Source organism: Motacilla alba, chromosome 10 (assembly GCF_015832195.1).
Source record: "Motacilla alba alba isolate MOTALB_02 chromosome 10, Motacilla_alba_V1.0_pri, whole genome shotgun sequence".
NCBI lineage: Eukaryota > Metazoa > Chordata > Aves > Passeriformes > Motacillidae > Motacilla > Motacilla alba.
Genome location: NC_052025.1, coordinates 10287321 through 10301467, shown reverse-complemented (window position 1 = coordinate 10301467; position 14147 = coordinate 10287321). Strand labels below are relative to the sequence as shown.

At 46.4% G+C, this 14147-nt stretch overlaps 2 protein-coding genes and 1 long non-coding RNA gene across 7 annotated transcripts in view; 2 read left to right on the top strand and 1 right to left on the bottom strand.

Annotated features, from left to right (window-relative positions):
- Positions 1-6406, top strand: part of SECISBP2L (SECIS binding protein 2 like) — a 28410-nt gene extending 22004 nt beyond the window's left edge. For both annotated transcript variants that reach the window (XM_038147477.1, XM_038147478.1), the window contains exons 16-18: positions 66-220; positions 690-909; positions 1857-6406. In XM_038147477.1, coding sequence (XP_038003405.1) covers positions 66-220; positions 690-909; positions 1857-2530 — 1049 coding nt within the window. In that variant the 3' untranslated portion in view covers positions 2531-6406. The remainder of the gene's footprint in view (positions 1-65; positions 221-689; positions 910-1856) is intronic.
- LOC119705274 lies at positions 5931-11616 on the bottom strand. The gene is made up of 2 exons (XR_005258183.1): positions 11385-11616; positions 5931-9852 (listed from the first exon to the last, which is right to left on the bottom strand). It is a non-coding gene; the product is annotated as an uncharacterized LOC119705274 (long non-coding RNA).
- The window catches only part of SHC4 (SHC adaptor protein 4), a 31856-nt gene continuing 27637 nt past the window's right edge, over positions 9929-14147 (top strand). The window contains exons 1-2 of one of the 4 annotated variants that reach the window (XM_038147480.1): positions 9929-11338; positions 12545-13148. In XM_038147480.1, the coding sequence (XP_038003408.1) occupies positions 12564-13148 (585 nt within the window). In that variant the 5' untranslated portion in view covers positions 9929-11338; positions 12545-12563. Of the gene's footprint in view, positions 11339-11672; positions 13149-14147 lie in introns of those variants that run through there. The other 3 variants (XM_038147481.1, XM_038147482.1, XM_038147479.1) reach the window with 3 other exon arrangements.

Here is a 14147-nt window from a genome sequence, read left to right as displayed (position 1 = left end):
AGTTGTATCGTGCCATATGATGACTTCAAGTGACTAGATATCTATTTAAAATTGCTTTCTTCAAGGTGGACTAGATGAGGCTCTCTATAATGTAATAGCCATGGCACGGGAACAAGAAATTCCATTTGTCTTTGCTCTTGGCCGCAAGGCTCTTGGCCGCTGTGTGAACAAGCTGGTTCCTGTTAGTGTTGTGGGTATCTTCAACTACTCAGGTGCTGAGGTGAGTCATTCCAATCACATAAGTGGCTGGAGTAAACAATTATGTAGTAAAGAATTTATTTGGCATTGGAGCACTCCTAGTACACCTTTGATAATAACCCTGACCTCATCTATATCATGGTGTCTTTTCTTTGAAATTCAGTTTTTATGGTACTGAGAGACTGTGCTAAAACATTTTGGTCACAACACCTCATTGTAGATTTTAAACAGACTTAAAGTGTAATCTGAAATTCTTTGAAAGGCTTAAGAATGTAAGAGTATTGTAAAGTATGTCCATCTCCTAAAACTTGCATAAACCTGGAGTGGTGTTTTTATTATTTAATACAGAGAAGAACTAATTCTTACTTAAAGTTGAGGTATTTGGTGCTAATCTTGAGGCTCATATGTGGCATACCTCAGACTGAAAGGAGTAACGTAAAGTGAAAGCTATTAGTAAGAATTACTGCTGATAAAACTACCTTTGTACTTAGGATCTGTTTAATAAGCTGGTATCCCTAACTGAAGAGGCCAGGAAAGCCTACAGGGACATGGTGGCTGCAATGGAACAGGAACAGGCAGAAGAAGCCTTGAAGAATGTCAAGAAGGCCCCGCATCACATGGGTCATTCTCGTAACCCTTCTGCAGCAAGTGCTATCTCGTTCTGTAGTGTTATTTCTGAACCCATATCTGAGGTCAATGAGAAAGAATATGGTAAGTAGCTTAAAGCTTGCCTTTGTAAATGGAAGCTGGGCTTTTCCAAATGATGGTTGTTGTGAAATGTAGCTGAAGATGCAGTCCTTCTGAATTTCCAGTATTCTGCAATGTCCAGGGGTAAGAAAAGATCAGCTAGTTTTCAGTAAATTTCATAAATAATTTTTCCCCTGAAAAAATACAGAAAATAATAATTTCTAATCTTCAGAAGTGTTATAGGTATCTAACATCAGTGGAGGTGGCTTCTCCAGTTTTATTGAACTGTTTTAAAACCGATAGCACAGAATTCATCATATGGCTGAGGAAAAACTGATGACAGCAGGAACTAAAATGCGAGGTCTCTGAAGATGGGACATTTTTAATGTAGCTTACATTTTTAAACTTGAGATGGCAGTGAGTGATTCCACTGTGAGCAAAGGCAAGTTCATTTATTCAGTTGCTTAAGCCCAGATGAAAAAGAATATCAAAGGGACACTACTTGTTAGAAGTCAAAAGCCTTGTTTTGTTTTTTTGTCTGAGAGTGAATTGAAGAGAATGCTGTCTTTTTAGTGAATTCTTTTTTGTGGTATCCTAAATTCATTTCAGGAGTTAAATATTTTATAAGAAATCCTTAAATAATAACTTAAGATGGTGGCAATTTTCTTCTTTTAATTTATACTTGAGAGTAATCTTTGACTACCCTTAGTACTACATTTGGTGTTTACAAACTTTCAACTTTGTAATGTCTGCTTTAGGGTACTGTAAAAACCCAAAGTTATTCACAGCTCTTTCTGTTGTCTCTCCTTTTCCCTTCTTCCTCTTTTTTTCTAGTAGAAATTGTACTAGAAAGCATAGAATAATATTAATATTATTAGCTCATTTTGCTATTCAGGCTGTTATTGCATGCTCAGGAGAAATATTTTTATATACAAGGAATTAATATTTCCTACTTCTTTCAAAATTTGTAGAAACAAACTGGAGAAATATGGTGGAAACATCTGATGGGTTAGAGACCTCTGAAAATGAGAGAGAATCCGTGTGCAAGGCTGCAGTACCAGAAAAAGCTGGCAATGGCCAAATGGAAAAAACCACTCTTAATAAACAACCACCTCTGGCTACAACTGGCACTACCTCAGCAACAAATCACGGGAAATCCACCCCAGGTGACAAAGATGAGGTGAAACCAGATGACAATCTGGAATGGGCCTCACAGCAGAGTACAGAAACAGGATCCCTGGACGGCAGCTGCCGAGACCTTTTGAATTCCTCCATGACCAGCACCACCAGTACTCTTGTGCCAGGAATGCTGGAAGAGGAGGAGGAAGAGGAAGATGACGATGATGAGGATTATGCCCATGAACCAATTTCTGTAGAAGTTCAGCTTAATAGCAGAATTGAATCTTGGGTTTCAGAGACCCAGAGAACTATGGAGACGCTGCAGCTGGGGAAGACCCTTAGTGGTGCTGAAGAAGACAATGCTGAACAAAGTGAAGAGGAAGAAATGGAGAGCTCAGAGCAGGCTGATCCTGTCACTGACGGGGAGGAATGGACAAACGATAAGCACGCAAGTAACGCTCAGCATAAACCCACCATCTGCAGTTCTCTGAATAAAGAACACACAGATTCCATCTATATGCCGTAAAAATAAGCAGGAACTCAGGAACTTTTAGAAACTGTAGTAAAACTAACTGTTGTAAAGGTTGCAGCCATTATTCCATATGCTTCATCTCAACATTTTGCACTGTTAAACATTTAATACTTGTATTTAATTCACAACAATATTTTTGTAGCTCTCTGTTACTTTTTGATTTAAAAACTATCTTAGCTCTTAATCAGTATTGATTTCCCAGATTAGAAACTGTGTGGGAAAGTTGGCAGTAAGCATTCATTTGATGTTTTGTAAAAGGAAACATCTTGTAACTGACCAGTTTTAAGAAAAATTCTTTGAAGTTGTGACTCTTAAGCTTATTTTCAAACAGGTAACCTACATTTAACACTGACAGATTACCAACAACTCATGTTGGTGGTATGGTGTTATACTAGGCCCGTCAGTGAATTTGGCCATGACTTTCTAGCTCTGTCTAGAAATAAAAGGAAAATTTTGATTCTCTTTCATGAAAAGCTAGAAAAAGCTATTTGCAATCTTAATGAGAATTAAATAGTAGAGAAATTGTGTGTGATTCTTATGCTAAGATAGATGCAGCTTTTTAGTTGATCTTGGTGAATGCATCATTAAAAAGCTGCTGATAGCTGAAATGGTTACAATAAGCTATAATAACTTTGATTCCAGAAAAACTTTAAACCAGAGGGATGTAATTAATGTTTTGCAGGTTTTCTTTACAAGGTAGAAATATTGCATTAAAAAAAACTAAAAAAAACCAAAACAAGAAAGAAAACAAAAATTCCCCATTCTCTCTGCAGTTGCTGTCTGCCAAACCACACTATGTGACTCATTAACCATAATCCCTATTCAGGGCTTTTAGTAAACTGATGACTTCCTCTCTCTCTCCTGTCACTTACCTCAGGAATGCTGTTTAGCATTTTGTATTCTGCATAACACTGCAAAAAGCAAGAATAATCCTTTAACAGCAAGCGTGAATGATGTGGTGGCTATCTCTGCACTCACCTGCATGCTGTGATCCTGGCCAGGATGCATCTTAAGAACTACTGCTGAAAACGTGACCTCTTTCTCTTCTTGCAGTTGTAACACCTTTAGGAGTTGACCTCTAGATAGAGAAGGAAGTAGTTATTCCAGGAAATGAGGAAGTGACCTGTAGTTTGGGGAAGTATATCAGTGGTGCAGAGGTAAAAGAAACAAAAATGTGCCCTCTCTGAAACATACCTGTTGCTAGAGAATTGTTCTGTGTTCTGTTCTGAATACTGAAGTGAAATGCATTACCTGGTGATGAATTTGTTTCAGACTGAGGATGGAGAGTGTGTCTAACCTTGCACGTCAGGAGTCTGTTTTCCATCTTTGGTCTTGGCAAGGGATATCCTGAAACTGCCAGCAGCACGAGCTTCACCACAGGGGTAGCCAAAGAGTAACTCACGTGAATAACACTTTCACAGCAAACGTGTTTCTTTTAATTTCACTTTGTTTTTCTTGATCACTTGTATCGAAGTGCATGGAAAGCCTCTGGGTAGGCTGAAAACCACAGGAAACTGAAATTAGCTGAGTTGGGTGTTCAGTCCACGCTTAGGAACATGGGACCAATGTTTATAGCAGTAGTGATGATGGTGTTTTAAGTTGCACTGGGAAAATAAGATTCCAGGTTTAGAAGTCATCTAGCCCTGGGTTTTTGGATGCTAATGAGAATAATAGAAACTGTGTATTATGTAAATAATGCTTTGATAGCTCTAGGCATAGCAAATGCTATGTAGATATGCAGTGTAGAGAGCTGCTGTGACAACTGGCTGTTCTGTCACGTTCTTAGCTCCTTAGTGTAATCTTCCTAGGTGTTAGAACAGGCGTTTCATAGGAAAACAAGGACTAAGGAATGATGCCTCCTGAATGTTAAACCTTTTACTGTCCCTGTGGCAGATTTCTACTGTCTGTATGTTTTAAGAGTTTTTGCTTTAGGACATGACAGGTGTTTGAACTACTGACAGGCAAAACTTGCCCTTGGATGTGTAAGCACATCTCGGCACAGGTGAGATCAGTGCATACACTGAGGGCAAAACTTCGCCAGAACATCAAAAAACAAAGGTGTTTGTAGTTTCTCCTTTAGCTTTTTCAGTGCCAGTGATTCAAATAACTTTTGATCTTGAAGTATTAACATCAGAGGCGCATCTTTTTATATGTCTTTCTGAACTTGGACTGTCATTTTAAAGTTTTCTGACATTTATATCAAAGAAGTCTTGTAATATTCAGCCCACTATTTAACTGCAATTTTGCTACAAGTTTAATAGAGTTCTTGAAAGTGGTGCAGCACTTATAATTATCTCTCAATTTGCCAGCAAATAAGGAACTAGTTTCTTTTTAAAACGTGGCAGATCACCCTTAGGGGAGCAAACTGAAACTGAGTAAAGAAAACTGGGTTTAGTGCTTCCTTTTTGATAAGCTGGGAATAAGCAATAACTGTAAGAATGAAATTGCAATTGCTTTGGGAGTGATCCATTTGCATCGGAAATTAGGGAAGTTCCTTGCCACTTGAAGCACTTAAGGAGAGTATCTCACTGTGGTAATTTTGGTTCTATTATCAGCAGAATTTAAGAAGAAAGCATACAAATGTTCTACAATACCATGACTTTTTTAAAAAGTAGTTGAATTTCTATTTCAGTGTAAAAGTGTGCAGTTTATACAGGTTGTTACTGTCCCCATGAAAAGATGTTTCTGTAGTTATAGGTGTATAGATATTTTTGTTGTGAAAATAATTATTCGGGAAACAAATCTACTTTTCTTAAGGCATTGTTTATAGAAATGATTTCACCACTTACTTTATCTGGTAAAATCAAAAATAATGTATCTGTGGTAGGGGTAGGGATCTTTAAAACTGATAGAGGTGGCTATGTATACAACCTATTTATATAAATACTCTTAAGTATCTCTGTCAATAATAAAACATGGATTAAAAATCTGTAAAAGGGAAAAATTCTGAAGAACTTCAGTCCTTAGTTGGACCAAGTAGCAATGTCTGATTGAGGCAAAGGCCCTGATCCTGCTCACATGTACTTTAGAGTGTTAGTGCCACTGGCTTAAACTGGTGGCCTGTTTATCTGCTTAAGTTGTGTGCAGGCTGTTGTAGGATTGGAGCTAAACAGTGACAGAGAGTATTGACCTGTGTTTTAAAAATTCATTATAGAAAATGTTCAGTAATGCACTTGTTGGTGTTCTTCTGGTAAAGCTAAGAGGTGTCTTTATGGGTGGGTGGGAGCTTACACAATGTGGTTCTGTCCAGTTCTTTAACACAAGCTTAACTTTTAATAATGTTACTTTAAATATGTATGTAAAAAAAGTATTATTGTTTGAAAAGCTGCTGTTGCTGAAACTGTCACTTAGTATTTCTTGTGAAGTTGTGCCAACTAATGAAACTGTTCAGTTGATTTCAGTGTCAGCCATTTAAAAATGAGACATGGCAGTTTGTTAACAGAACAAAACCCAGCAGAAACAAGCCATAGAAACCAGGAACGGGGTTCACCCTGCCACACACACGGGAACCTGAGAATGTCTAACCCAAAACTTCCTCACCAATGAATGGTAATGCTGAAAGTAGAAACCCAGTTGGCACAGCCCACGTTCTAAATGTTCATCAATAGTTCATATAATTTACTTTTTAAATAGATTCTAATAAGGAAAGCTGTTTAATCTTTAATGTCTTAAAATTTATAGTAATATTTAGGTTGAAGCAGTAGAAAAACCATTATAAAATACAATATGAAGGGGTTTGTTCCATTTCTTTTTTGCTGTATGAAGGATAACTGTTCTGTCTACCGTACTTTTTGGAGTAATAACAGCTTTTTTGCACTATGTAAATACTAGTGGGGATTCTTCCATAACTAATAAAAATGATTGTAGAAATTTATGGCTTTTTTACTGTGCTGTGTTTGCTCATGACTCTGATGCTGAGTTGATTGGCAAGGGCAGCCCTGGCTGCAGGTGCTGGGACAGGTCTGTGTCACACTGCGGCCACAGGGTGGAGGAGCTGTGTGGTGGCACCCGGGTGACAGCCTGTGCAGGGAGGTGAGCCCCTCAGCCACAGCAGGGAGGGGCTGAAGCAAAAAGCAGGATTAGCAGAGGGCTTTTCACATGGATCCCAGCCTTCTGTTGTCACCCACTATGTCACCGGCCAGAAAAATATTAGATAGAAAAACCCACCCTTCTTCAGAGACCCTGGGACTGAAGCAGGTCCAGAATATTGAGTTGGAAATAATGTTTTACTTAAAAGGAAATGAGCAAGGATAAGCACAGGTACTTCCAAAAGCTGGGATTTCTCTCATATTCTACTGGATGAGAACTTCAGCTGACCTGTCCTTATTGGAGTGATGCAATGAAGTCACCTTTGGAAAATAACAAGAAGTTCCCTGTGTGTTGTCCCCTCTTTAACTGCTCACACCTCCGTGTCAGTAACAGTGACCTGTAACAGTGTCATTAGCTGGTTTTGCACTCCCACATGTGAAAATATCCATAGCAGTTCAAATGGATAAAGCCTTGGCCTGGAATTCTGCAGTTTCTGTTTATATACCTGAACTTCCTGTTTCAGTTCGGCTGTTGCAGTTGTCTTCTGGTGGAAGTGCTTCTGTTACAAACCTCACTTTGGAGGTTCCATGCAGTCAGAATTGCTCCACCAATTCCTCCTCTTGCCTGGGTTCAGCCTCTGTCTTCTCAGCCTGATACAAGTTCTGGAAAGAACGAGAAAAAGCGGGTGGCACAGTGTAACCTGTGCTATGGAAATGGCAAAGAATTAAGTTACCCTTATGCCTTTACAAACGGAATTTTTTTCTCCCTCTTCATTTCTTCACCATTTCACACTAACGTTGAGCAAATTTCCTTGCCTCTGGTGAGTTTCTAAGTGGTGCTTTGCACTTCTGCACATACCAAAAGAGGCACGACAAGAAAATAACTGCTCCTGCTGAATTCCCTCAGGCAGCACTGCCCTGCCTGCACTCTCACAGCAGCACGGGCTCTCCAGTACCAGGTTTATAGGCATGGGGCTGGAATTTTCTGAATCTGTGTGCAATGCCCAATTTTGTGAATCTGTGTGACTGGGAAGACCCCAGCCAGTCAAACTGCCCTAAGCAAAAAGGACAGCTCCTTGGATTTGCTTTTAGATTTTTAGGATCATTGTGAATAAACACAGGGCTTTATTAATTTTTTGTTTGTTCATTGTTGTGGGAGTTTTTTTTTGAAGTGCTACTGGGCAAAACCAACCCATCCCCCAGGAGCTGCTGCCAGCTGCAGGCTCTTTACCTCAGGGGCTCTTTCATGAGTTAGCAGATGCAGGGGAGGCTCAGCTGCAGCCCCAGTGTGCTCGGAGCTGGTAAAGGAGTTTTCCATGGAGCCTGGGGAGCTCCCGCACGAGGCAGAAGCGTGGGGGCTCTGTCTGGGCACCATGAGAACACCCAGCTCTCTCCTGTGGTGTTCTCCAGGGATACAGCCTCAGTGAGTAATGAGGAATTTAATCATCAGGTAAGGCTGATAACAGACTTGTTCCTCTGCAAAGGGCAATGGGAGAGGGGGCATGGGATGAACTGCATGTCCCACAGCTATCTCTGTGGAGCTGTGTTTGCCTTTGGCTTCCCCTGGAGGCTGCAGCAGCACCGCTCACACCCACAGCAACTCAGTCTGTGTTTACAGGGAAAGTCGATGTTTGTCCACACCAAATTTAAAACAACTTTGTGCCTCTATAAGGCTTTGTACTGCTGTAGTAGGTTACTCATTTCTTGCAGAGTTATAAAGCAATAATAAATGTTGTCACTCAACACATTTGGGGTTCTGTACAGTTTTCTAAGAAATTGTAGCAAAAGTCTTCCTGTTAAGTGGCATCTCTCAGGGAAAAGAATCCTAAATGCATGTTTAGAGCATTAAACTACTTATAATGCTTTTCCTGCAAGGGAAGGCTGCATTTCCAGATGCATTCTGCCAAAGAGTGCTGCTTCCTGCCATTCTGTAACAATTTGCTGATTTTTGCCAGGATCAGCCAGGCATGTCGATGAGGAAGTAAGGCTTGGTGCACCTCAACATGAGTTAACTCTGCTGTTGCTATTTATAAAGGGAGAAAAGTCCCTTGTCTAGTCCATATTCTATCAGAAAGGCCAAGCTGTGATGTCCGGGTTGCAAGCAGCGCGTAACAGCTTCCTCTGGGCTCCTGCGAGAGGCAGCTGCTGTCGGCCGTGCTCTGCAGGTGCGTGGCAGCGTTTCTCCCGTGCTGCCCCCACACTCCCGGGCTCCCTGCTCTCCTCTCGACTGCTCCCCAGCTCGCCGTGAACTCTCCTGTCCCCAGCGAGCGCTGCGTGCCCCTGCGCTGAAAGAGAAGGTGGGGTGGTGGCATTCAAATATGATCCCACAGCCCCAGATCTGAAACGGGGCCCCTGCCAAGGGTGCCTGAGGCTCCAGGCTGACACTGCTCTCCTGGCCAGACCGGCTGCCTGCGGTGGTTCCGAGAATGAATTCTGGAGATGTGGCTGCTGCTGTCTCGCCTCCTCCTCTGCAGCTGTTTGACAGGGGTGTTAGAAGTGGCTGTAGCTGGTGAGCTGCTCCAAGTCACGGTGCTGCCCCACCACTGTGGTTACACCTCCCGAGCTCCTGTCCCCTCTGACCATGCCTGACCGGGGGCTGCTCACAGCAGCCGCTCATGCAGCAGGTTTGAGGCTGAGAGGCTGCCTGGGGCTGCGAACAGGGTGCGATGGAGGCTGGGGTGTGATGGGTAACAGGGTTGAGGGAGAGGTTTCAGCTCGTGACTGTGCACCGTTAGGGCATTCCCCCGTGGCTTGAGACAGCGCCTGTGGCACAGCCCTTTGTCAGCAGCCATGGGAGGGGAAAAATGGTTTTTCCCCGTGTCCTGCTGGGGCAGCAGCAGGGGTGGGCAGGGAGCTGGGAGGCTGGGGAGCCCTGAGCACAGTCAGCAACAGGGAACTTGAGCTGTGAGCAAGAAACACAGGCTCCTTTTAGACAAGGCTGTAGGCTCAGTTTCACCAGTGCTTAAAGGAGCTTTGTTCTCTGTGCTGGTTAGAGGCTGATTTCCCAGTATCTTAAACAGAAATCTTGTTTTAGCCTTGAGAAAAAAAGCTTTTCAATTTATAAAGGCATGGCATTTTTCTTTTCCCTCCTCTCCCTCCCCACAATGGCTGGTATTGCTTGGACAATGCTGCTCTTTGCAGCATTGTCCAAGGGGGTTCTGCTCTTGAGCTTGTATTTCTTGATCACCGCTGAAAACAGAGCTTGTCACAATTGCATTTTTCTCTGGAACCTGCAGTAAAACACCAGCTATTCTTCACCTCCCACACTGTGATCACACTCGCTGGTGCCTGTGAGCAGAGAAATGCTGATTAAAGTACCAGCCTCCCCTGTCTCTCTGGAGAAGCCGCCCTGAGCCCCCCACAGCACCTCAAGAGGGCAATGAGGCTTTGGCCACGGGGCAGCAGATGCTGGTGCCACGCAGGGCTCGAGACACAGCTCGTGGGTGATTAGTGAAGGACAGGCTGTCGCATCACTATTTCTTTTTCTTGAAAATGTCCCCTTTCACCCCACAGGTTTAAAGCCTGCCCCATCGAACCTTTTCACCTGCCAGCTCTTGTGAACTGCAGTGGGATGTGGAGGGGATGGCATCTCCTGCAGGCCCAGCAGGGACCCCACCTGCCCATTTTCTTGCTCACACAGGTAAAGAAGGCTCAAATCGCCTCCTGAGGAAGAATCAGCAGGCAGGCAGGCTCAGGAGATTAGGACCTAAGGCGCAGGGGAGTGTCCTGATCACCAAGTCATACTTTCCTGGTGCTGTCATCTATGCCAAGGGGCTGCTGTAAGGCAAGAAGATCTTTGCTGTGTGCTCAGAGACCAGGTTGGAAGGATGGTAAGGCTGATCTTGCACAAAGAGGAAATTTGGCTTGTCTCTTTGCATGTTTTTCATGGCAGTAAAAACAAGACAAATCTGGGAGGTTCCCCACTATGGAAGCTTGGGGCATCAGCATCTCCCTGAATGCTGGTCCTCATTGTTCCCTCCATGGGAAGCACAGTTTGCACTCCCCTCCAGGCCCTCCCCCTCACCAGCGTGGCCCCCATGGCCTCTCCATCCCAGTTTTCCTTCCAGCCATTTTGATGTCATGTTCCAGCGTGGTGTTGAAATGAAAGAAAAATGCTCATGCTAGGAGAGTTTCTGTGTTATATGTACAATCAGCAGTGCTGCTAATCACTTCTGAAATTTTCTGTTCTTTTGTGCTCAAAGCCATCATTAAAGCTTCATGAGAAATTAGTCATTCTTTTTCACTTGTGGCTGGCCCGGGTTTTGCCTTTGGGTTTGATTTTGTGAGCAGTCTGAGCCATCCTCACCAAAATGGGTTGATTCAAAGCAGCCACTTGCTCTTTGAGCCACATTTCACTAAATGAGCTTGGACTGGCTTTTTCCCCCTACCTCACTGTGGCAACTATTTCATCTTTAGGATTAACACCGGCTTTCACACACGAGGCAAAGCCACGGAATGGCCGTGAGGGGCTTTCTCTCTGTGACAGAGAGGAGCTGTCATGCTCTCCGCCTGTCACAGGCAGGGCGATGGCCGGCACGGCCTCTCCTCGGGCACCAGCAGCTGATTCCCAGCCCTGGACGCCAGCAGAGAACGAGGCCGCTCCACTGAGAGCATGGGGAAGGTGAACTCAACATGGCAAATCTAGCGAGAGGAAACGCCTCAGCTAGCGGCGGGAGCGAGGCCCTGGGGCCGGGTTCCCCCTGGCCCGACCCCTGGTGCTGGATTTCTCCTCCCGCTGCGAGCCCCGGCTGTCGAAGCCCCGCACGGAGCCGAGGTAACTCGTGCCGAGGGCCCTGCTATTGTCAGGGAGTAAAACAAACCTGTCTCGGTTCTTTGGCTGCCGGAGGTACCCGCGATGCCCGACGGGGATCCCCGGGCTGGAGCCGAGCTGCCGGGCCGGGAGCGTTGGCACAAGCGTGTCCTTTGCTTGGCGCCGGCCGGGCAGCCGGGGAGGCATCGCAGCCCCGGCTCCGGCCGGGCCCCGGCCCCTGGCTCTGCCCGTGCCGCCGCGGCGGAGGAGTGGCGGCAGAAGGGGGATTTGGGGGTTTTAGGGGATTTTGGGGTTTTGGGGGATTTTGGGGTTTGGGCACCGCCCCGAGGGTCCCTCGCGCCCACTCTCCCCCGCCCCCCCGCGTTCCCCGCGCGCTGAGGGCGCGTGAGCCGGCGGCGGGCGGCGATTGGCTGCGAGGCGCCCCCCGGGGGCCGCCGGGCCGCGGCCGCGCGCCGAGCGCCATTCACGGCGCTGCCCGCCCGCACGCGCCGAGCCCATTCACAAAAACTTCATTCATAAAACGGCGGCGGCGGCGGCCCGGGGCTGTGGGGCTGCGGAGCCGCTGCCCCGCGGCGCTGCGGGAAACGGCCCCGAGCCGCTGGAATACTCCGCTGGTTCGGGATTATTGTGGTGCTGAAGGACTTTCCAGCAGGAATTAGCGAGACCGACGCTGCTCGGTGTTTTTCGAAAGAATCCTGTGCCTGACGGCGGGGCAGGAGCTGCAGCGCAGGGATGCTCTTCGCCTCTGGGGCAGCGGCGGTGGAAGTGCAGAGAGCCGGGCACCTTACGGGGTTCATGCCGGTCTGAAAATAGGTTTGGGCTTGTAGCTGTCTTGATCTGCTTTGTGTGGAATATGCTTGAGCTTTCGCTGCAGCCAGGACTCTGCAATTATTGATGCCACAGCTGTGAATCTTCAGAGCTAGGTGGGATTTAGTGCCTGGCTTGAGGCAGCAATGAAGACAGGTTTGGATAGTGGCTCTTCAGCTTAAGCTGCTGTACCACCGATGTGCTTTCCTGTATGCTGCTCTTATTTCTGCTTACAAAATGCCAGATGTCCATGCAGTTTTAAGCCTGGTTCTTTGAGGAAAATAAACCATTCAAGAGGGAGTCAGCAAAAATATCCAATAGGTTTCTGTTTTGAAAATTGTTTGACTTGCTTGATTTCCATATAATTTATCTACAAGAGCTAATTTATGCAAGACTATCCAGTTACAGACCTGCCAAGGCTATGAGAGAACGCAGCCAGCAGAGCCTCGGTGGACACGTCCTGTATGTAGGGTTATTCAGACATCCAGGAATGCTGCACAGGGCTAAGTACAGCCGATTCAGGAATGATTCCATAACCTCCCTAGATGAAGGTACACAAAATACGTCTTTAAGTATCAAAGGTTCTTCCTCCTCTTCCCATTCTTCAACGCCCAATTTACTGACAGAAGATGTCTCCTTGGGGCCACAGGACACCTGCACCACGCTGTGCACGCTGATCCCCCGGATGGCCAACATTAAACTCGCCAACCCGTCCAATCTGCCGGGCCTGAAAAGCTTCTGCCTGGGAGCCAAAGAGGTGCCGCGAATCAAACTCACGGAGTGCGTCACCATCCCGAGCAGCCCCACCTCGCCGGAGATCAGCTGCCTGTCAGCCTCGTACCCCCAGCCCGACCTGGACAAGCTGGTCCTTGCCCCAAAGGCAGCGGGCGACTGTGCTGTGCGGGGCGCTGAGGAGGCCGCTGCTGCGGGCAGGCAGGACAGGGGCCTGGCCCAGAGCAATGGAAGCACGTACAGCCAGGAGCCAGGAACCACCTACAGCGTGCGGGTGAGTACTGCTCCCTGGGCTTCCCTTCTCTGACAAAGCAAGCTGCTCAGCTGGCTGCTGGCTGACCTCCATTTTCCTGCCTCTAGAGTCCATGCCCCAAACCACTGAGTTCTCCCATGTGGTTCCTGTCTTCTGGTGTACACAGGGCTGTGGCCTTGAGCTGAGGGAGCTAACAGCAGCTGGGTGCTTCCAGAGGTAACACAACATCCAGTTCCAAAAGACTATCTGCACACTCTCTGAGGAGTGCTGCTGAACCGCAACTGAAACGGGTTACCCTGCATGTTGGAGGGAAAAGGAGGCCAATGGAAGGGCCTCCCATCCCTCACAGAGAGCAACTCCAGGCATCAGGTGCCTTCTGGCCCACCCTGCTGACATATTTGTCAGGGAGGCTGTGGGGCAGGCAGTGCCCAGGTTGTGTTTCCAGTATGGTTTTCTGCTGATCTCCCTTTTGTGGGCAATATCTCAGAAGAGGGTTCACTGGCAGGAGCCTCACAGTGCTCCTGTGAAAAACAGGAATGTTTTTTCCCTTCATCTTCCTGGTTATGTTGCTCCCATGGCTGTGGGCCTGCAGGAACCAGCCCAAGGAGAGCTGCAAGAACATTGCTGACATGTCCCGGCCAAAAGCTTGGTGGTTTTTTCAACTAGCCCTTTCAATAGTAACAAGCAGATTGGTAAAAAAGTAACATGGGGGTTTGGGCATTTCAGCATCAGAGGATGTGCAAGGTGAGAGGATGAGCAAGGTACTCATTTCCCCAGAGATCACCAGACTTCTTCAGTAGCTGGTGATGAAGCCTCAGATGGGCTGGGAAGTGGCCAGGGCTGCAGCACGGCAGGACCCTGGTGCAGAGGGATGGTCTCACCTGAAGGCAAAGCAGGGCCAAGAGACCAAGGGCTGGGCATTTGAAGCTACTTCCAATCCTGACCCTCTAGCCCTGTCCCTTGTCCTCCCTCCTGTGTGTTGGAAGCTCTCACTCTCCCCGTGCAGCTTCTTGTGCCCTG